Source organism: Cervus elaphus, chromosome 9 (genome assembly GCF_910594005.1).
Source record: "Cervus elaphus chromosome 9, mCerEla1.1, whole genome shotgun sequence".
In the NCBI taxonomy this organism is placed as follows: Eukaryota; Metazoa; Chordata; class Mammalia; order Artiodactyla; family Cervidae; genus Cervus; species Cervus elaphus.
Window position 1 is genome coordinate 9,987,691 of NC_057823.1, and position 18,917 is coordinate 10,006,607.

Below are 18,917 nucleotides of genomic sequence, written 5' to 3' on the forward strand. Positions count from 1 at the left end.
TCAAAGATGGAAAATAGATGTGGCCCACAAAATCCTCAGAGAGCTGCCGGTGCTCAACAAGGCGTAGTGTGGATGCCCTTGGTGTCAGCAGTGAGGCCCTGGGGTTCAGTTTGCCGTCTTCCCTCCCACACCTCCAGCACCCTTCTGGAGCCACCCGGGTGGTGGAAGCCACCCTGCCTCCTTCCTCTCTGCTCTCTCCCTTCAGTGCTGCCGAAGTTTGAGCTCCTTATTGACCCACCCGCTTATATCCGGGACCTGGACACGTGTGAAACCGGCACGGTGCAAGCCAGGTGAGCAAGAGGCGGCCACGGTCTGCGAGGCCTTCCTACCGTGGGCCCGTCCCTCCCGAGGGCCCGCCCCTCCCGAGGGCCCGCCCCACCCCAGGGCACGCCCTGCCCCTCCCAGGGCCCGCCCCTCCCCCAGGGCCCGCCCCGCCCAAGACACCCCGGCCCCGCCTCCGGGGCACGCTTCCCCCGGTACTTGCCCCTCCCCTAGAAGAGTCCCCTCCGTAGGGCAGCCCCGCCCCCAGGACACGCCCCTCCCCTAGGACACGCCCATCTCCAGGGCACACCCCTTCAGCAACGCCGCTTTGCTACGCGGACAGTATCCATGGCTAGTGCGCTGTCCCCAGAGGGATATTTTTTGAGCGCTTGTTGTTCAGTCGCTCAGTCGTGTCCGACTCTTTGAGACCCGAATGACCAGGCTGTTGACAGAGCTCGACGTGAGGGTCAACCAGAGGGTGTCAAGAGGCGCTATTCCTTTCTGTCCCCTGGGAGGGCTCTACGAGGCCCGTGTTCCCGCCCCAGCTCTGCCACCTGCCGGAGGTTGTGGCTGAAACGTCTCCCTTGCGCTTCTTCCCCGAAAAAATCCAAGGGCGCGCTGGATACACTCCCATTTTATAGTCCAGAAAATGCCATAAAAATTCTGGGCAGTTTCTTTTTTTTTTTCAGTTTTGCTCCCATCTTTCTCCTGTGTCCCAGTAAGCAATTGTCTCCACTGCATCAGGCATGACATACATACATTTAAGTCTTTCACCTACATTCCTGAGAAGATGGTTTATTCTCATTCTCCCAGTGAGGAAACCGAAGCTCAAAGAAATCAGATCCCTGGCTCAAAGTTGAACTCCTTGGGCACTTAAGCCTAGCCAGGCCTTCCTGTTGCCCACGGTTGCTCAATCCTCTGTTCTGCCTTACTCCAACGTGTGCCCCACCTCAACAGTTGTCTCACATACCCTGCTTCTTTGGGTCCAGAGTTCCTCTCTGACCCTTGGTCTCTTTTTCTGTCCAACATGAGGCTTGGTGTAGAGGATCTCAGGGCCTTTTTGAGACTGACCCCTCCCCACTATCCTCTGGGCACCTGCTTGTGAAACTTACTACTCTTTGTCCTTTTGTTCCAGGTATACCTTTGGGAAACCTGTCTCAGGGACTTTAACCGTCAACATGACTGTGAATGGTGTGGGGTACTACAGCCAGGAGGTGGGGCGCCCCATCCTTAGGACCACCAAGGTGAGGAGCAGGAACCTTGAGCTGTCACCAAGTGGGTCCCTTCCCACAGCACCTGCTCTTGGCTTCAGCTCTGTGATCACCCATTTTATTTTACTTTCCAGAACAGTTTGTATGGTGGGAATTTTCCTGATGATAAAATTCTTACAGGCTGAACATAGAGGCTAGAACATATAAAAAAGAATAAAGTTGACTTGTCCTCTGATAGGCAGACATAGCCACTATTGCTATTTTGATGTCTTTCTTCTTAGGATGTTCTTGGAGGTAAAGGTACAGGAAAAGTTTTATTTAGACATAATTCACATACCATGCAATTCAGATATCCATATAGAAGGCAGTATTCACACCCCTGGAGTGGACGCAGAGTCTTAACCACTGGACCACCAGGGAAGTCCCACAAGTTATTGCTGCTTCTTGACTTTTAATGGATAATGCTGGGAACATTCATGTATATTTTTGTGTGATATATCTCTTGGATGTGGAATTCCTGATTTCTATGGTTTGAATTAAATATGATCACCTGAATAAGAACAAACAAAGGCTATTTATTCATAGCTTGCAGCAAGGGAGTCAGCCACCATCACTTGTGTTTGGCAGAGACTCAAAAGGCAGGTGGAGAAGTGGGAAAGCTTTATAGTGAAAAAGGGAAAAGGCTTCTGGTGTGCCATGATGGGAGGCTATTGGCATGTGGAAGTCATGGGTGGGTAACTAGAAGCAGGCATCCAATATAATTGGTGAGGGGTGCATATTTGACTTTTTCCAATTGTTGCTTGGACTGCAGGGAGATCAAATCAGTCAATCTTAAAGGAAGTCAACCCTGAATATTCATTGGAAAGGCTGATGCTGAAGCTGAAGCTCCAATACTTTGGCCACTTGATGTGAAGAGCCGACTCATTAGAAAAGACCCTGATGCTGGGAAAGATTGAAGGCAGGAGGAGAAGGGGATGACAGAAGGCGAGATGGTTGGATGGCTCACCGACTCAATGGACATGAGTTTGAGCAAACTCTGGGAGATGGTGAAGGACAGGGAAGCCCGGTGTGCTGCAGTCCATGGGGTCACGAAGAGTCAGACACGACTTAGTGACTGAACAACAGCAATTGTTTCTAAAATGGAAGTGGGGGCAAAAATCAGGGAAATAGTCAGTTATTAGGTCCTGGCCATTTGGGGCTGATTGTCATAGGGGTTATTGTTGGGTTGCTATAGAGATAGATGTCTGATTTCTTACAAGTCTGACTTATAGATACAGCTGGGCTCTCCTATGTCTGCGGATTCTGCATCCCAGGATTCAACCAGCCTCAGACAGAAACTCTTCGAAGTTTTGGTTGAATCCGTGGGTGTGGAACTTGTGGGTATGGAGAGCTGACTGTAATGGGTTGGCTTCCTACACTGGTGCCTGCAGACCTTGAGTCAGAGGTCTTTTTTTCTATACTTGTTCAGTCGCTAAGTCATGTCCAACTCTTTGCAACCCCGTAGACTGTAGCACTCCAGGTTTTCTCTGTCCTTTACTGTCTCCCAGAGTTTGCTCAAACTCATGTCCATTGAGTTGGTGATGCTCTCCAACCGTCTCATCCTCTGTTGCTCCCTTCTCCTCCTGCGCTCAATCTTTCGCAGGATCAGGGTCTTTTCCAATTAGTCTCCATCTGTATGTTCAGTCTCTGAGTGGTGACTACGTTTAGTTGTTTGGGGAACTCCCAGATTTTTTTTTTCCAAAGTGGCTACATGATTTCACATCCTCTTGCATGTAAAATTTCATAATCTGGTTTTTATTTTTCTTCTTCAACTTAAAATTCCACTGTGTGCATGCTGCTACGCAACATATACAAGCAGGCCTGGAGATTGTGGGGCTCTGAGTCAAGTCATCCCCACCTCCTCTCTACCTCCACCCAAACCAACTTTCCCGTCTCTTTGCCCCCCGGGATGTGTCCTCTCTCTCTGTCCCAATGGTTCCTCTTCTGTGGAGTGGACACTCTGGCCTCTCACCTCCTCTGTGCCTGGTCCTCATGCCCTTGTTATCCTAGCCATTCTCCCTAGAAGCTGACCCAGTAGCTCTTGTCTTAACGTTCTCTTTACTGAGTAATTCGCTCCACAGCTCTTTATGGACGTGGATTATTTGCCCCTGGGAGCAGTCCTGAGAGAGGAGTTGATTGAGGGGGTTCTGTACCCTGGCGCGAGAGGGGAGCCAGTCCTCCAGTGTGTGGCTGACCAGGTTCAAGTCCCCACCTTGCAGTCTGGCCTGAGGGGTTAGCTTCTGCCTGAAGAGCCGACCTCTCTCCTCCTAAAAAACAATGCATATCCAGCCAGAGATTCACCCTCCATGCAGTGATGCACAGCATAGAATGGATGGATCATCGAGTGTCCCCCTGGTCCTCCAAGCGGCCAGAGGGGCACCTACTTGAGCTGTGTGTTTGTGAGTCATCTCTCAAAGCCACTCAGCTCTGGCTGAGCACGACCTGTGTGTCTCCTACCTCCAGATCCATGGCTCCCAGGACTTCAGCATCTGTGTGAAGGACATGATTCCGGCCGACGTCCCTGAGCACTTCCGGGGCACCATCAGCATCTGGGCCATGGTGACCGCTGCGGATGGGAGCCATCAGGTGGCCTTTGATGACTCCACTCCAGTCCAGAGGCAGCTGGTGGACATCCGGTACTCCAAGGACACAAGGAAACAGTTTAAGCCAGGGCTGTCCTACGTGGGGAAGGTAAGCCCCAGGCATGGTGCCCAGCAGGGCCTGTCAAGGTCACAGGCTCTGTGCTGCCTCCCACCCCAACTCCTGCCTGAGGACCACTGTGTAACCCCTGCAGTGCATTCCATGGGCCCTGCAGCCGTGATGTGGTTGAAAACCAACAACTTTTGCCCTCTTGGGATTAAGGGGCTGCTTTGCTGAGCATAGTTAGATAATTCGGAACCTCGAGTGCTAAACCAGATGCTATGCATCCGCTTATTAAATCAGTTCCACGATGGTATTGCCTTCCTTAACTGGGTTGACTTTATGTCTGGATGACTTAACTACTAGGTCCATAAAAGGCAGATCCCTGTCTCTGAGACAGTCTGATTCAGCTTTCTTGTGGGGAGTGGCATTTAGAACAAGCCCTTGCCTCCTTCCCACCCACTACACCATTTTTCTACATAGCAAAATTTGAGATGACTAGAGATTCGAGATGCTTATCCTAATTGCTGAACTGGGGCGTCTGGTTTCAGTTGGAATTTGGGGGGGAAGGGAGGGCAAGACCAGTGGAGTCTTGTGTCACCCCAGGGTGACCCTTGCCTTTCCCCAGCCCCCACACCCGTCTTCCATTTTCCATCCTGTGGGTCACCCACAGGATCCTAGAGGTCTGTCTTCATGCTGTTCCTACTCCTCCTGCTCGGCTCTGGGGCCTCCCTTCTCTCCTCCATGATGAGATCTCAGCCCCCACCCCCAGATCTCTGTCCCACATATAGAGACATGGCTTGTGTGCCCCTGGATTTGAGGGTCCCAGCTAAGGCACCATACAGAATATGTATGAATGGACTTGGGGCTGTCCCTTCAGTGAAAGGGGAGCATTTCCCCTACACCCAAGAAATTATCCACTCTCTGCATTAGGGGCTTCCCAGGTGGCAGAGTGGTAAAGAACCCACCTGCCAATGCAGGAGACCTAAGACACATGGATTCAATCCCTGGGTTGGGAAGATCCCCTGGAGGAGGGCATGGCAACCCACTCCAGTATTCTCACCTGGAGAATCCCCATGGACAGAGGAGCCTGGCGGGCTACAATCCATAGGGTCGCAAAGAGTTGGACACAACTGAAGTGACTTGGCACTCATTTCATATTTACATTAAAGAATGGAGCTGGGAATACCCTGGCAGTCCAGTGGTTAAAACTTCGCCTTCAAATGCAGGGGGTGAGGATTCAATCCCTGGTTGGGGAGCTAAGATTTCACATGCCTTGTGGCCAAAACCAAAACAGGAAACAGAAACAATACTGTAACAAATTCCGTAAAGACTAAAAATGATCTACATTAAAAAAGAAGAAAAACAAGATTAGAACTGGTCACCCCATCACCAAATACCTAAACAGTTGAGAAGTGCTCCAGGATCTTTCAGGAACCACTGATCATATTTCTTCACAACATCCATGTCTTTTGAACCTCTCACTCTGACTGCCTTTTCTACCTGCCTGAATGAGTGAGGTCTAAGAGTCACATGGAACTGTTTCCACCACATTGCTTGCCCTATTCCTTCCTGGCTGTGGCACCAGGTAAATGGCTGGTGATTTGTGCCTTGTGACTTCTTTGCCAAGTCCAAGGTCATAAAAGCTTTCCCCTGTGTTATCTTCTAAGTATTTTGTAGATCTAACCATTATATTTAGGTCTCTGATTCATTTTGAGTTAATTTTGGCATATGGTGTGAGGTAGGGATTCAGCTTCATTCTTTTGCATCTGGAGACCCAATTGTCCCAAAACCATTTGTTGAAGGAATTGTCGTTTTCCCATTGAATGGTCTTGGCACCCTTGTCAACAATCAATTGACTGTAATCCTTTTCTTTTGCAGTGCCATGTGCCATGCGGAATTTTAGTTCCCTGACCAGGAATCGAACACATGCCCCCTGCAGTGAGAGGGAGGAGTCCTAACCACTGAACATGCCAGGGAATTCCCCTTCACCATATTTTGATCTTTTTTTTTATCTTTAATCAATTGACTATAGATGGGTGGGCTTATTTCTGGGCTGTCAGTTCTAATTCATTAGTTTTCATACCTGTCCTCATACGAGTTCCAAGTGCAGTGTCTTCACTACTGCACCTTTATAGTAAGTTTTGAAATTGGATGTACGAGTTCTTGATTCATTAACAGGATTGCTTTGGCTATTTGGGGCCCCTTACAATTTCCTGTGAATTTTAGCATCAAATTGTCGATTGCCACAAGGGAGCTGGCCAGGATTCTGCCGGGGGATTGGGTCGAGTCTGTAGATCAGTTTGGGGAGTGTCACAAGCCTAACCATATTGACCCCTTGGTGACCCATTCCAGGTGGAGCTGTCCTACCCAGATGGTAGCCCGGCGGAGGGAGTGACCGTCCAGATCAGGGCAGAACTGACGCCGAAGGACAACATCTACACCATGGAGTCTGTGTCACAGGGTGGGCTGGTGGAGTTTGAAATCCCCTCCATCCCTATGTCAGCCCAGCATGTGTGGCTGGAGGTGGGTGAGTCACCTAGACCCTTGTCGTTCAGCCAGCAGACATGGTTTAGGTCCCTCCTCCAGGCCATGCTCAGGCACTGGGTCAGTGGTCCTAGGTCCTGCCCCTGTCCTGAGTGAGTTCACAGTCTGATGGGAAAGCCAGCCAGGGGGTCAGATTAAACCAAACACCCCAGAGTGAGGCAGGATGCTGAGACGGGGTCAGGGTGTCTGGCTGCCCCCAAAGGATCTTCCCAGGTGGACTCCTGACCAGGGGGAGGTTCAGCCAGGCTGCTTCCCGGAAGGTGGAACAACATATGCAGAGGCCCAGAGAACTGCAATCATAGTATAATTGGGTTCTGCAATGCCCAGCTGGCCGAGCCATTGCAGGACGATACGGAGGAGGGAGCTGGTGGGGCTTCCCCTTTCCTCAAGGGATGTTGCTTAGGGTTCACCCAGAAGGCAGTTCAGTGTCAGGTGGAATAATGGTCTGATTTTTATAACCTCTCGAGACTCCAGAGGTCTTCCCAAATTGGGCAGTGGTAAAGAATCTGCCTGCCTATGCAGGAGACACAAGGGTTCAGTCCCTGGGTCAGGAAGATCCCCTGGAGGAGGGAATGGCAACTCACTCCAGTATGCTTGCCTGGGAAATCTACGGACAGAGGAGTGTGGCTGGCTACAGTCCTTGGGGCTGCAAAGAGTTGGACATGACTGAACACACACAGACACACACACACACACCCCCTACTCCAGTTTCCATAGTGGCGGGGAGCGTGTCTGGGTGAGGTCACAGGTGGACAGGTGGGAGGCAGTGATGGAGCTGTGGAGGTAGAATTGGCAGGACCTGATGTCCCCTTGTCAGGGGCGGGAGGAGCAGGAGTAATAGAGAGGATGCTCCAGCCTTATCTCTAAGGCTGATGGTGGGCATGATGGCCTCACGGACACTGGGGTGGTGGAGACAGGGGCAGCTGAGAATAAATGTGTAGGTGGGAGCCGAGAACACTTGTGATCACTGTGTCCCCTGTGGGCAACGTGTCCTTAAAGATTTTTTAACAGCCAGATGTCTCCAGGCCACCAACAGTTTTAACCAACTGGCTACAAATTTGGGGGTTCCAGCTACCCCAGGACCAAACAAATACAGATTTTTTAATGATTGAAAGACACCCCTTAATTTCCGTTAGTCTTTTAAGAATTAGGTAGCAGCAAAGCCCCCAAATGACTTCAAATACTAGAATTAGCTGAATAATTTCGTCTCTCATAAGATACATAACCAAAAATCAGCATCTCCCCAAAATGTCACTTTTATGGAAAGACAGCCTATTTCTGTGACCAAATACTTCCTAAGAAAAGGTCTTTAATTATTTTCTTAAAAAGAATGATGAATTTTAAACTTTACTTTTAGTTGACATATATATGTCTCTCTCTATATATATATAATTGACATATAGTCATTGCAGGCATTCAATGTAATGATTCAATGTATGTATGTACTAGGAAATGACGCCACAGTGTGTCCAATTGCCATACATAGTTACACTTTTGTTTTCACTTGTGATGAGAACCTATAAGATCTGTGATAGTGCTAGTGGTAAAGAACCTGGCTGCCAATGCAGGAGACACAAGAGATGCAGGTTCAATCCCTGGGTGGGGAAGGCACCCTGGAGGAGGAAATGGCAACACACTCCAGTATTCTTGCCTGGAGAATCCCATGGACAGAGGAGTCTGGCGGGCTACAGTCCATGGGGCCACAGAGAGTCAGACACAACTGTGGGGCTGGGCACACAAGATCTGTTTTCTTAGCAACTTTCTCTATGTGCAGATATATTTTTTATATAGCAAAATGATACAAATTAGGACCAACCAAAGAGAGATACACACATGTATAGGACGAGAGCTGGAGGGTCCCAAATTTATAGCTTTTTGTGCTGTCCCTGTGAAGCTGGGACACCTCACCCTCCTGACAACACACAGAGAAAGTGTCAATCTGGATGCTCACTCACCTTCAGGGTCCACAGCTTTTATTGGGATCTCATTACATAGTCTTGATTGATTTATCATTGGCCCCGTGACTGAACTCGGTCTCTAGCCACCTCTCCTCTCTTGAGGCCAACTTGATACCACATCACGTGGTTCAAAGTGCCTACCCTCTAATCCCATGATCGGTCTTTCTGGCTTGGCTGTCCCCGCCCTGAATCGCTCCTTAGCACACTTTATCAGGACCCGGCCTGAATAACAAAGACACTCCCATCTCTTGGGGAACCCCAGGGGTTTAGAGGCTATCTCCCACTAACTGGGATGAAGTCAGGCCAGCTTCTTTATTCTGTATCACACAGAGGTCTTAAAGCCCCCCTGCCCCATACCCTGCGTCTGGCATCTTCTTGTGTTAACCGCATTCTTCCAGCAGCAAGTGAAGGCAGCAGGTTTAAATTCCCAAAGGAGCAAAAGAAGTACAACTGCCTGTCCCTGGGGTGTTCAGAGAGGGGTCTGAGAGCGCCAGGTAGAGCTGCATCCAGAGCCCCAGGGATGCAGTCCAGCTGGCTGCCCCCTCTCCTGACCGCCATCTCCTCTATGCTCACTTCCGAAGCAGGCTGTACCCTCCGAGAAGCCCCTGGGGCTGCCGGCAAGCCCAGGACATGGGGGTCCTTAATATGCCCGTGATGGAGCTGCCTCTCGGTGGCCACGTGGGCCACCCACCCCTGACTGAGCCAGCCCCCAACACCCTGTGACCAGTCTTTGACACTTGCTTCCTATGGAGGTGGGAAAGAACAAGCTCGCCACACAGGACCCCATTCTCTGAGAATTGGGGAGGGGGTTCTCCAGAAGGAAACGGGAACATGAGAGGGTCTTGCTGCAGAGCAGGGCAGGTCAAAGCATCCCCAGGACCCCCTTCCTACACCAAGCCTCCAGGCCTTGACCGAGTACCCTGTCTTCTTCAGACCAAGGTGACAGCCCTCAGTGGGAAGCCCGTGGGGGCCCAGTACCTGCCCAGCTACCTCTCGCTCAGCAGCTGGTACTCCCCCAGCCAGTGCTACCTGCAGCTGCAGCCGCCCTCCCATCCCCTGCAGGTAAGGCTTTCAGGTGCGCCCTTCCCCAGGCAGGAGGGGGCCCAGGAAGCAAGCAGCACGCATGTGCCTCCAGGGGACCTGCGCGCGCTTCTCCTCCCTTCTCTCTCCACACTGGTAACCACTAGTTTTTTTCTCTCTTTATATGAGTGTGTTTGTTTTGTCATGTTCGTCCATTTGTTTTCGCTTTTAGAGTCCATGTATAATAGAAGTGATAGGGTTTCCCTGATGGCTCAGACCGTAGAGAATCTGCCTGCAGTGCAGGAGACCTGGCTTAGATCTCTGGCTCGGGACAATCTCCCAGAGAAGAAAATGGCAACCCACTCCAGTATTCTTGCCTGGAGAATCCCATGGACCGAGGAGCCTGGTGGGCTACAGTCCATGGGGTCACAAAGAGTTGGACACGACTTAAACAACTTAGCATGCACACACGCCTGCACGCATGTTTTATAAAGCACACTGTTAACGCTCCTAATTGAGAGCACCGAGGGCTGAGCCCGGCTGCCGTGGGTGGTGACAGGCTCTCCAGTACTGTCTGTTGTGGAAGCCACTTGATGATGGGGCTCCCAGACCCTACCAGCCCCGTAAACCTCTGACACTCCCACCCTAGGGGTGCTGCCGAGACCTAAGTCTTCAAGGGGTCCCTGGGATGCAGCTTTGAGGAACTGAGGAGTTGGGGGTGCCTGTGCGTCAGGGCTGGGTGGTCCTCTGTGGGGATTATGAGAATAAGAAACTCCACTGAGATTGTGCCCAACTTGGCTGAACACGCTGTTCCGGTTTTAATGCCGTTCAACCAGCCGTGCAGCGTGGGGAGGCTGGCGTTGGCTGCCTTCCCGTGTGGGCGGGAAGGAGTCCTGTGTCCCAGCTGCCGGGACCCATGTTCCCAGTAGGCAAGGACTTGGCAGGGCTGCTCAGACAGCCCCCTGGGAGGGACACCTCTGTCTTGCCTGAGTCAGATCAGCAGGCGCCCACTCCCCCTGTCCCAGACGGTCAAGGAGGGGCCCTGAGTGTGAACTTGAGGCGCGAGTGGCTGCGCCTGGTTCAATCCAGGCTGTGTCGGGTCCTCTTCCTTTCCTCCAGCCCCGAGGGGTGTGCAGCAAGGAGTGGCTCTGCAAACGGGTTCTGTCACCCCAGTTTTTCAGGGCGACTCTGACGCCGTGGGGTTAGTTCATGAGAAGAAGAAAAAAGTTTGTGCTCTTTCCTTGTTTTTTCCCCAACGTCTCAAACTGGAGCGGACTTTTGTTTGGGTGTCATTATAAGGAAGATATTTACAAATTTAGAGAGAAATAGAAAAAAATAGTGTAATAACCATGTGCCCTCCACCTAGATTTATGAATTGATATTTTGCTCCATCCATCTACCCACCCATCCACTCACCCACCTATCCATCCATCCACCTGCTCACCCATCTATCCATCTGTCCACCCATCCACCCATCCTCTCATCTTCTCACCCACCCATCCTTTCATCTTCCCACCCACCCATCCATCCATCCACCCATCTTCTACCTACCCATCCATCTACCCATCCGTTCACTCACCCATTCATCCATTTCTCTCTACTTTTTTTGGCTGCAGCATTTGAAAGTAAGTTGCAGATATCTTGATACTTCCCTCTTAAATTCTTGAGTCTTAAAGACATTCTTTTTCAGTCATTCTATCTAAGAAAATTGTATTAACTCAATCATGTTATTTAATTCATCGGCAATCGTCAGATTTTCAAAGGTGTCCTCAAGATATAGTTTGTCTATAGTGTGGATTCACACCCATGCTTGTCTGCATAGTCCTGTGCATCCGTGTGTGAGTGTGCATGTGTATACATGCTTGTGTGTATTCACCTGTGTGTGTGTGCACGTATTTTATTCAGGATCAATTTATATGTTGCATTTGCTTTTCTGTGTCTGTAATCACTCCTGAGCTGGAACCTTTTCATCACTGTGACTTTTGTAAAGAATCCAAGCCTGTGGTCTTGTAGATTATCCCACACTCTGAATGAGATTCGGGTTGAAGCATTGTTTTGGTAATATTACTATGTACATGCTACTTTTGTTGTATCAGAAGGCAGAGTTTTGGGCAGCCCCACCCTTGCTGAAGCTGATCTTATCCTTGGTTCCAGTCTAGTTCCTACCAGCTCTTTCCTTCTGCAGACGAGGCTAATAAATAATCTGGGTGACACTCTGAGGCCCCTGCCACAGTGTTCTGACCCTCAGCAACATTTTGCCCAATGCTTTTTTCATCTTTTTTTGGAGTGGGGTGTGTCTTATGGCATGCAGGATCTTAGTTCCCCTTCCAGGGATCAAATCCATGCCTCCTGCAGTGGAAGCACACAGTCTTAACTATTGGACTGCCAAGGAAGTCCCGCCTTTAACATCTTTGATGATTCTTGCTGTAATCAGTTATCACTTTGGGGCTTCATATAAAGATTCTGATTTATGCATTTATTATGATTCTTGCATCCTTTTTGCACTTACTAGGTGGCATTCCTCTGTAAAAAACTTTCTCCACCAGTATTTTAGTTGTGTGATTGTTTTTAGAGTGCCTATCGTCTTCAGTTCAGTTGCTCAGTTGTGTCCGACTATTTGTTACCCCATGAACCGTAGCACGCCAGGCCTCCCTGTCCATCACCAACTCCCGGAGTTTACCCAAACCATGTCCATTGAGTCAGTGATGCCATCCAACCCTCTAATCCTCTGTCGTCCCCTTCTCCTGCCCTCAATCTTTCCCAGCATCAGGGTCTTTTCCAATGAGTCAGCTCTTCGCATCAGGTGGCCGAAGTATTGGAATTTCAGCTTCCACATCAGTCCTTCCAATGAACACCCAGGACTTCCAGTGAACACCTTTAGAATGGACTGATTGGATCTTCTTGCAGGCCAAGGGACTCTCAAGAGTCTTCTCCAACACCACAGTTCAAAAGCATCAATTCTTCTGCGCTCAGCTTTCTTATAGTCCAACTCTCACATCCATACATGACCACTGGAAAAACCATAGCCTTGACTAGACGGACCTTTGTTGACAAAGTAATGTCTCTGCTTTTTAATATGCTGTCTAGGTAGGTCATAACTTTTCTTCCAAGGAGCAAGCGTCTTTTAATTTCATGGCTGCAATCACCATCTGCAGTGACTTTGGAGCCCCCCAAAATAAAGGCTGTCACTATTTTCATTGTTTCCCCATCTATTTGCCATGAAGTGATGGGACCGGATGCCATGATCTTAGTTTTCTGAATGTTGGGCTTTAAGCCAACTTTTTCACTCTCCCCTTTTACTTTCATCAAGAGGCTCTTTAGTTCTTCTTCACTTTCTGCCATAAGGGTGGTGTCATCTGCATATCTGAGCTTATTGATATTTCTCCCATCAATCTTGATTCCAGCTTGTAGTTCTTCCAGCCCAGCGTTTCTCATGATGTACTCTGCATATAAGTTAAATAAGCAGGGTGACAATATACAGCCTTGACGTACTCCTTTTCCTATTTGGAACCAGTCTGTTGTTCTATGTCCAGTTCTAACTGTTGTTTCCTGACCTGCATGCAGGTTTCTCAAGAGGCAGATCAGTTGGTCTGGTATTCCCATCTCTTTCAGAATTTTCCACAGTTTAGTGTGATCCACACAGTCAAAAGCTTTGGAGCAATCAATAAAGCAGAAATAGATGTTTTTCTGGAACTCTCTTGCTTTTTCAATGATCCAGCAGATGTTGGCAGTTTGATTTCTGGTTCCTCTGCCTTTTCTAAAACCAGCTTGAACATCTGGAAGTTCATGGTTCACTTAGTGGCTTGGAGAATTTTGAGCATTACTTTGCTAGCATGTGAGATGAATGCAATTGTGCAGTAGTTTGAGCATTCTTTGGCATTGCCTTTCTTTGGGATTGGAATGAAAACTGACCTTTTCCAGTCCTGTGGCCCCTGCTGAGTTCTCCAAATTTGATGACATATTGAGTGCAGCACTTTCACAGCATCATCTTTTAGGATTTGAAATAGCTCAACTAGAATTCCATCGCCTCCACTAGCTTTGTTCATAGTGATGCTTCCTAAGGCCCACTTGACTTCACATTCCAGGATATCTGGCTCTAGGTGAGTGATCACACCATCGTGAATATCTGGGTTGTGAAGATCTTTTTTTGTACAGTTCTTCTGTGTATTCTTGCCACCTCTTCTTAATATCTTCTGCTTCTGTCAGGTCCATACCATTTTTGTCCTTTATTGAGCCCATCTTTTGCATGAAAAGTTTCCTTGGTATCTCTAATTTTCTTGAAGAGATCTCTAGTCTTTCCCATTCTATTGTTTTCCTCTATTTCTTTGCATTGATCACTGAGGAAGGCTTTCTTTTTTTTTTTTTTTCCATTTATTTGTATTAGTTGGAGGCTAATTACTTTACAATATTGTAGTGGTTTTTGTCATACACTGACATGAATCAGCCATGGATTTACATGTATTCCCCATCCCGATCCCCCCTCCCACCTCCCTCCCTACCCGATCCCTCTGGGTCTTCCCAGTGCACCAGGCCCGAGCACTTGTGAGGAAGGCTTTCTTATCTCTCCTTGCTATTCTTTGGAACTCTGCATTCAAATGGGAATATCTTTCCTTTTCTCCTTTGCTTTTCACTTCTCTTCTCACAGCTATTTGTAAGGCCTCCTCAGACAGCCATTTTGCTTTTTTGCACTTCTTTTTCGTGGGGATGGTCTTGCTCCCTGTCTCCTGTACAAGGTCACAAACTTCCATCCATGGTTCATCAGGCACTCTGTCTATCAGATCTAGTCCCTTAAATCTATTTCTCACTTCCACTGTCTTATATACTTCTTATATACTTCTAAAAAAGTATCCACTATGTTATAATCAGTTACCATCATATTCCTTTTTTTCTTTTTCAAATTTTTAAATAATTTTAGACTTACAGAAGAGTTACTCATAGAGTGCAGAGAGTCCCTCTATATCCTCCCTCTAGCTTCCCCTAGTGTTTTAAATTTTTTAAGTGTTGTTTGCTTTTTGTTTTTGTGAGAGTAATTTATATATTTTGGATATCCACCCTTATCAGATATATGACATGAAAGTATTTTCTCCCATTCCGTGTGTTGTCTTTTCACTTTCCTGATAGTGTCCTTTGATGCAACAAAGATTTTTAACTTTTGGTGAAATCCAATTTATTTGTTATTTTTCTTTTGTGTGTTGGTGTTTGCCTATCTCAAAGACACCATTACCAAATCCAAGGTCATGAAAGTTTACCTCTATGCTTTCTTCTAAGAGTTTTATAGTTTTAGCTCTTACATTTAAGTCTTTGAACCATTTGAGTTAATTTTTTTATATGGTGTGAGGGTAGGGTTCAACTTCATTTTTTGCATTTGGAGATCTAGTTGTTCCAGAATCATCTGTGGGAAAGACTGTTCTTTCCTCATCAAGTGATCTTGGCACCCTTGTTGAGAATCAGTTTGCCATAGAAGATTATTTCTGGACTCTCAGTTCTATCCTATTGATCTGTATGTCTGTCATTATGCCAGGACCACAGTGCCTTGAAGATGATTTTTGAAATTGGCAAGTGTGAGTTTTACAACTTTGTTCTTTTTACAAGATTGTTTTGGTTAATGCTGGATCCTTTGCATTTCCATATGAATTTTAGAATCAGCCTTTGCATTTTGGCAAAAAAGGCCACTCACACTTCCTTCTAATGTTATCATCTCATGTACAAACCATGGTACAATTGTTGAAACTAAGAAATGAGCACTAGAGATGGCTATTAGCTAAACTCTGGACTTTACTTTGATTTCCCTAGTTTTTCCAGGGATTCCTTTTTTTTTTTTTTTTGGTTCAGGATCCCATGCAGGATCTTGCATTGCACTTCCTCTCCTCCAGTCTGATGGTTTCTCAATCTTTCCTTTTCTTTCATGAACCTGACATTCTTGAAAGGTTCACTTTTCTTTCTGCTGTTCCAATTCCCCAAATTTGGCTGTGGGAGCACCTCTGGGCCAGCTCCTTAAACAGGTAAGTTCTTTTCTCCAGTGGGAGGTAGAATGACATTTATTAACCACTCACAGTGAACAGGTTCTGTTGAGAATAATATATTCATTAATGCATTTATCATCTCATTGGATCCTCAGGACCTTCTCTCCAGGAGATATAACCTTATGTTACAGATGGGGAAACTGAGGATCAGAGAGGTGAAATGACTTACTTAAGGACCCACAGCAAGAATGATACTCACCACTCACCACCCCTCCTCTGAGCATTCAGGGTGGCCCAGATGTTTGGGGAGAGTCATGAATTGTAAATCATAGAGCATATGAGGGAACCTCTGGGGCAAAGACCCAGAGGAAGACTTCTCATGCAGCTTGTTGCCTCAGTGTTGGATATGGTCATACTCTAAGCCCTTGGGGAGGTCACAGGACTTGGGAGACTTTGGCTGTAACACAAAGAATGAGGGCAGCTTGGAGGTTAAGCATGGGGCACTGGCTTCTGCCCTTTGGGGTTTGAATCCTCTTCCTATAACTCACTAATGTTGAAAATGGACCAAGCTTCAGTTTCCCCCCTCTGGAAACTTGGGGATTATGATAGAACCCGGCTCATCAGTGTATAGTTTCAGTGAGAAGTATTCAGTATCAGTGAGAAGTTTCAGCCCACTGCCAGCACTTGCACCTGTGAAGTTAGGGAATAGTCCCCACGACCATCCCCCTACCTGATACCCGTTGCTGAATTTGAGGGTCCTCAAATCACCTTCAGTTTCTTTAGTCTCTAGAGGGATTCACAGAATCTCTGAAAGCTGTCATACTCACAGTTACAGTTTAATACAGTGAATGATACAGACTAAAATCAGGCAAGGCAAGAGGATCCTAAGGCAGGGGCCAGATGAGTTCTGAATGTGAACTTCCAGTTGTCCTCTCCCCACAGAGTCGAGGACAGTGTTACTTTGCCAGTAATGATGTGTGCCTACACACATGGTGTACTGCCCACCAAGGGTGCTCACCTGAGCCTCAGTGTCCAGGGTTTTTGTTGGGGGTCAGTCATATAGACATGGTTGACTACCTGCCTGGCTGGTCCCAGTCTTAATCCTTCTGTAGGTCAAACTTGTATAGTGTGCCCCAAGGTCCCCACCATAAATTATGTTGTTAGCATCTGGTGTGGTCCCAGACCCTAGATAAACAAAGACTCATCAGGCAGAACATTTCAAGGCCTTCGAGATCAGCCCCAGGAGCAGTGGCCAAAGGCCAGACCTCTTTGGAGGCTAGGTTCAGCTACTTACTACACTGTCCTCCCTGAGAGCTTCCATGCCCTTATGACATTTCACCCACACCACAGTTCCATTTTCAGAGCGTCAGCTGGGGTGGCTGTGATGATGTAGTCACAGCCAGGGACAGATACTGAGCGTTCTGCTCTGAGGCCAGTGCTCCTCTGCAGCACTGGCCTCCTTGTGGCCCCAGAGTGGGCTTCTCCCTCGGGTGAGCTGTGACGTTGGTGCTGTTCTGTGGGTGCCAGGCAGGGGCCCCCCATGCTTGCATGTCTCCCACAGGTTGGGGAGGATGCCTATTTCCCTGTGAAGTCCACGTGTCCCTGCAATTTCACCCTGTACTACGAGGTGGCTGCGAGGGGCAACATCGTGCTCTCAGGCCAGCAGCCTGCCCACATCACCCAGCAGAGAAGCAAGCGGGCAGCCCTGGAGAAACCCATTCGCCTAATGCACCTTTCTGAGACAGGTGAGCTCATCCCCAGGCTGGAGGTTCCTGTTCTTCCTTCTGAACCATTGAGACTGGGATGGGCATCCCAGCAAGGCATGGTAAGCAGAATGCATCCAGGAGGGGAGCCTGCTTCAGGGCGAAGGGCACACACCCCAGGCAAGGCTGGACTGGGACCAGGAGGGTGGGCAGTGACCAGCTGCTGGAGGCAACTTCTCTTGAGGCCGCCATGGGCTGGGCCCCTGAGCAGGTCCACACTATGCCATGCTGCCTTCTGTCAACCCCCTTCTGCTTTTGCCCAGACTGACTCCCCATTAAGGAGTCCTTCTCCCTGCTTTCCTTGATGCCACATGCTCCTCACAAGACCCATCTTCTCCCCTGGGTCTTCCCATCCCTCTCCTCTTTACAGCCTCTCTGCCCAAAGCAGGATCCCCAAACTAAGGACCATGGACACTTGCAGGGTATTCTTTGTGGTGGGGGCCGTGCTGTGCACTCTAGGGTGCTAAGCAACATCCCTGATCTCCACCCGTTAGATGCCAGTGGCAATCCACCTACACTCAGTATGACAACCTGAAATGTCTCCTGATATTGCCAGTGTTTCTGGGGGGAAAGTGACTCCTGGGTAAGAATCACTGAGATAGATGATGATAGATTCATAGATAGAACCATCAATAGATCAATTGATAGATGAATGATAGAGTTATGGATGGATGAAAAAGTGAAAGTAAAAGTCAAAGTTGCTCTTTCTGACCCCATGGATGGATAAGTAGATAAATAGATGCATGTATAGAATCATCAATAGATAAATTGATAGATAGATGGATGATAGCGTCATGGATGGATGAAAAAGTGAAAGTAAAAGTGAAAGTTGCTCTTTCTGACCCCATGGATGGATAAGTAGGTAAGTAGATAAATAGGTTCATGTATAGAATCATCAATAGATAAATTGATAGGTGAATGGATAGTCATGGATGGGTGAGTAGTTTCATGGATAGATAAATAGAATCATCAATAGGTAAATTGATAGGTGAATGGATAGTCAAGGATGGGTGAGTAGTTTCATGGATAGATAAATAGAATCATCAATAGATAAATTTATGGATGGATAGTCATGGATGAATAGTTTCATGGATAGATAAATAGAAGCATCAATAAATAAATGGATAGATGGATGGATAGATAAAGTCACAGATGGGTGAATGGACGGTTGGGTGGATAGACAGATGATCGATAGGGAGACAGGCAAACAGAGTCTCTCTGATTCTAAGCCACTTTCTTACCCTCAGACCTACTATGTTTGGGGCCAGGTTATTCTCTGTGGAGCTGTTCTATGCATTTTAGGGTGTTGAATAGCATCCCTGGCTCCTGCCCACTAGATGCCAGTAAAATCCCCAAGCTGTGACAACAAAAATGATCAAATGTCCTCTGGCAATCAGCATTGCCCTGGCTGAGAACCACTGGCCTGATCAGGGCATTTGACATTGTGCACCCGCATCCTCCTGGGTTTATCATCCTTTCTGGGTGAAATAACAGGGAACGTGAGTTTCCATGGAG

The 18,917-nt window shown here is 48.0% G+C and overlaps 1 protein-coding gene across 3 annotated transcripts in view; it reads left to right on the top strand.

Moving 5' to 3' along the window:
• CPAMD8 (C3 and PZP like alpha-2-macroglobulin domain containing 8) overlaps positions 1-18,917 on the top strand; it is a 99,906-nt gene that overhangs the window by 17,453 nt on the left and 63,536 nt on the right. For all 3 annotated transcript variants that reach the window (XR_006342590.1, XM_043911078.1, XM_043911077.1), the window contains exons 9-14: positions 206-290; positions 1,397-1,505; positions 3,975-4,202; positions 6,507-6,677; positions 9,590-9,718; positions 17,201-17,384. Coding sequence is in view for 2 of the 3 variants with exons in the window: in XM_043911078.1 (XP_043767013.1) it covers positions 206-290; positions 1,397-1,505; positions 3,975-4,202; positions 6,507-6,677; positions 9,590-9,718; positions 17,201-17,384 (906 nt within the window). In the remaining variant the exon portion in view is untranslated. The remainder of the gene's footprint in view (positions 1-205; positions 291-1,396; positions 1,506-3,974; positions 4,203-6,506; positions 6,678-9,589; positions 9,719-17,200; positions 17,385-18,917) is intronic.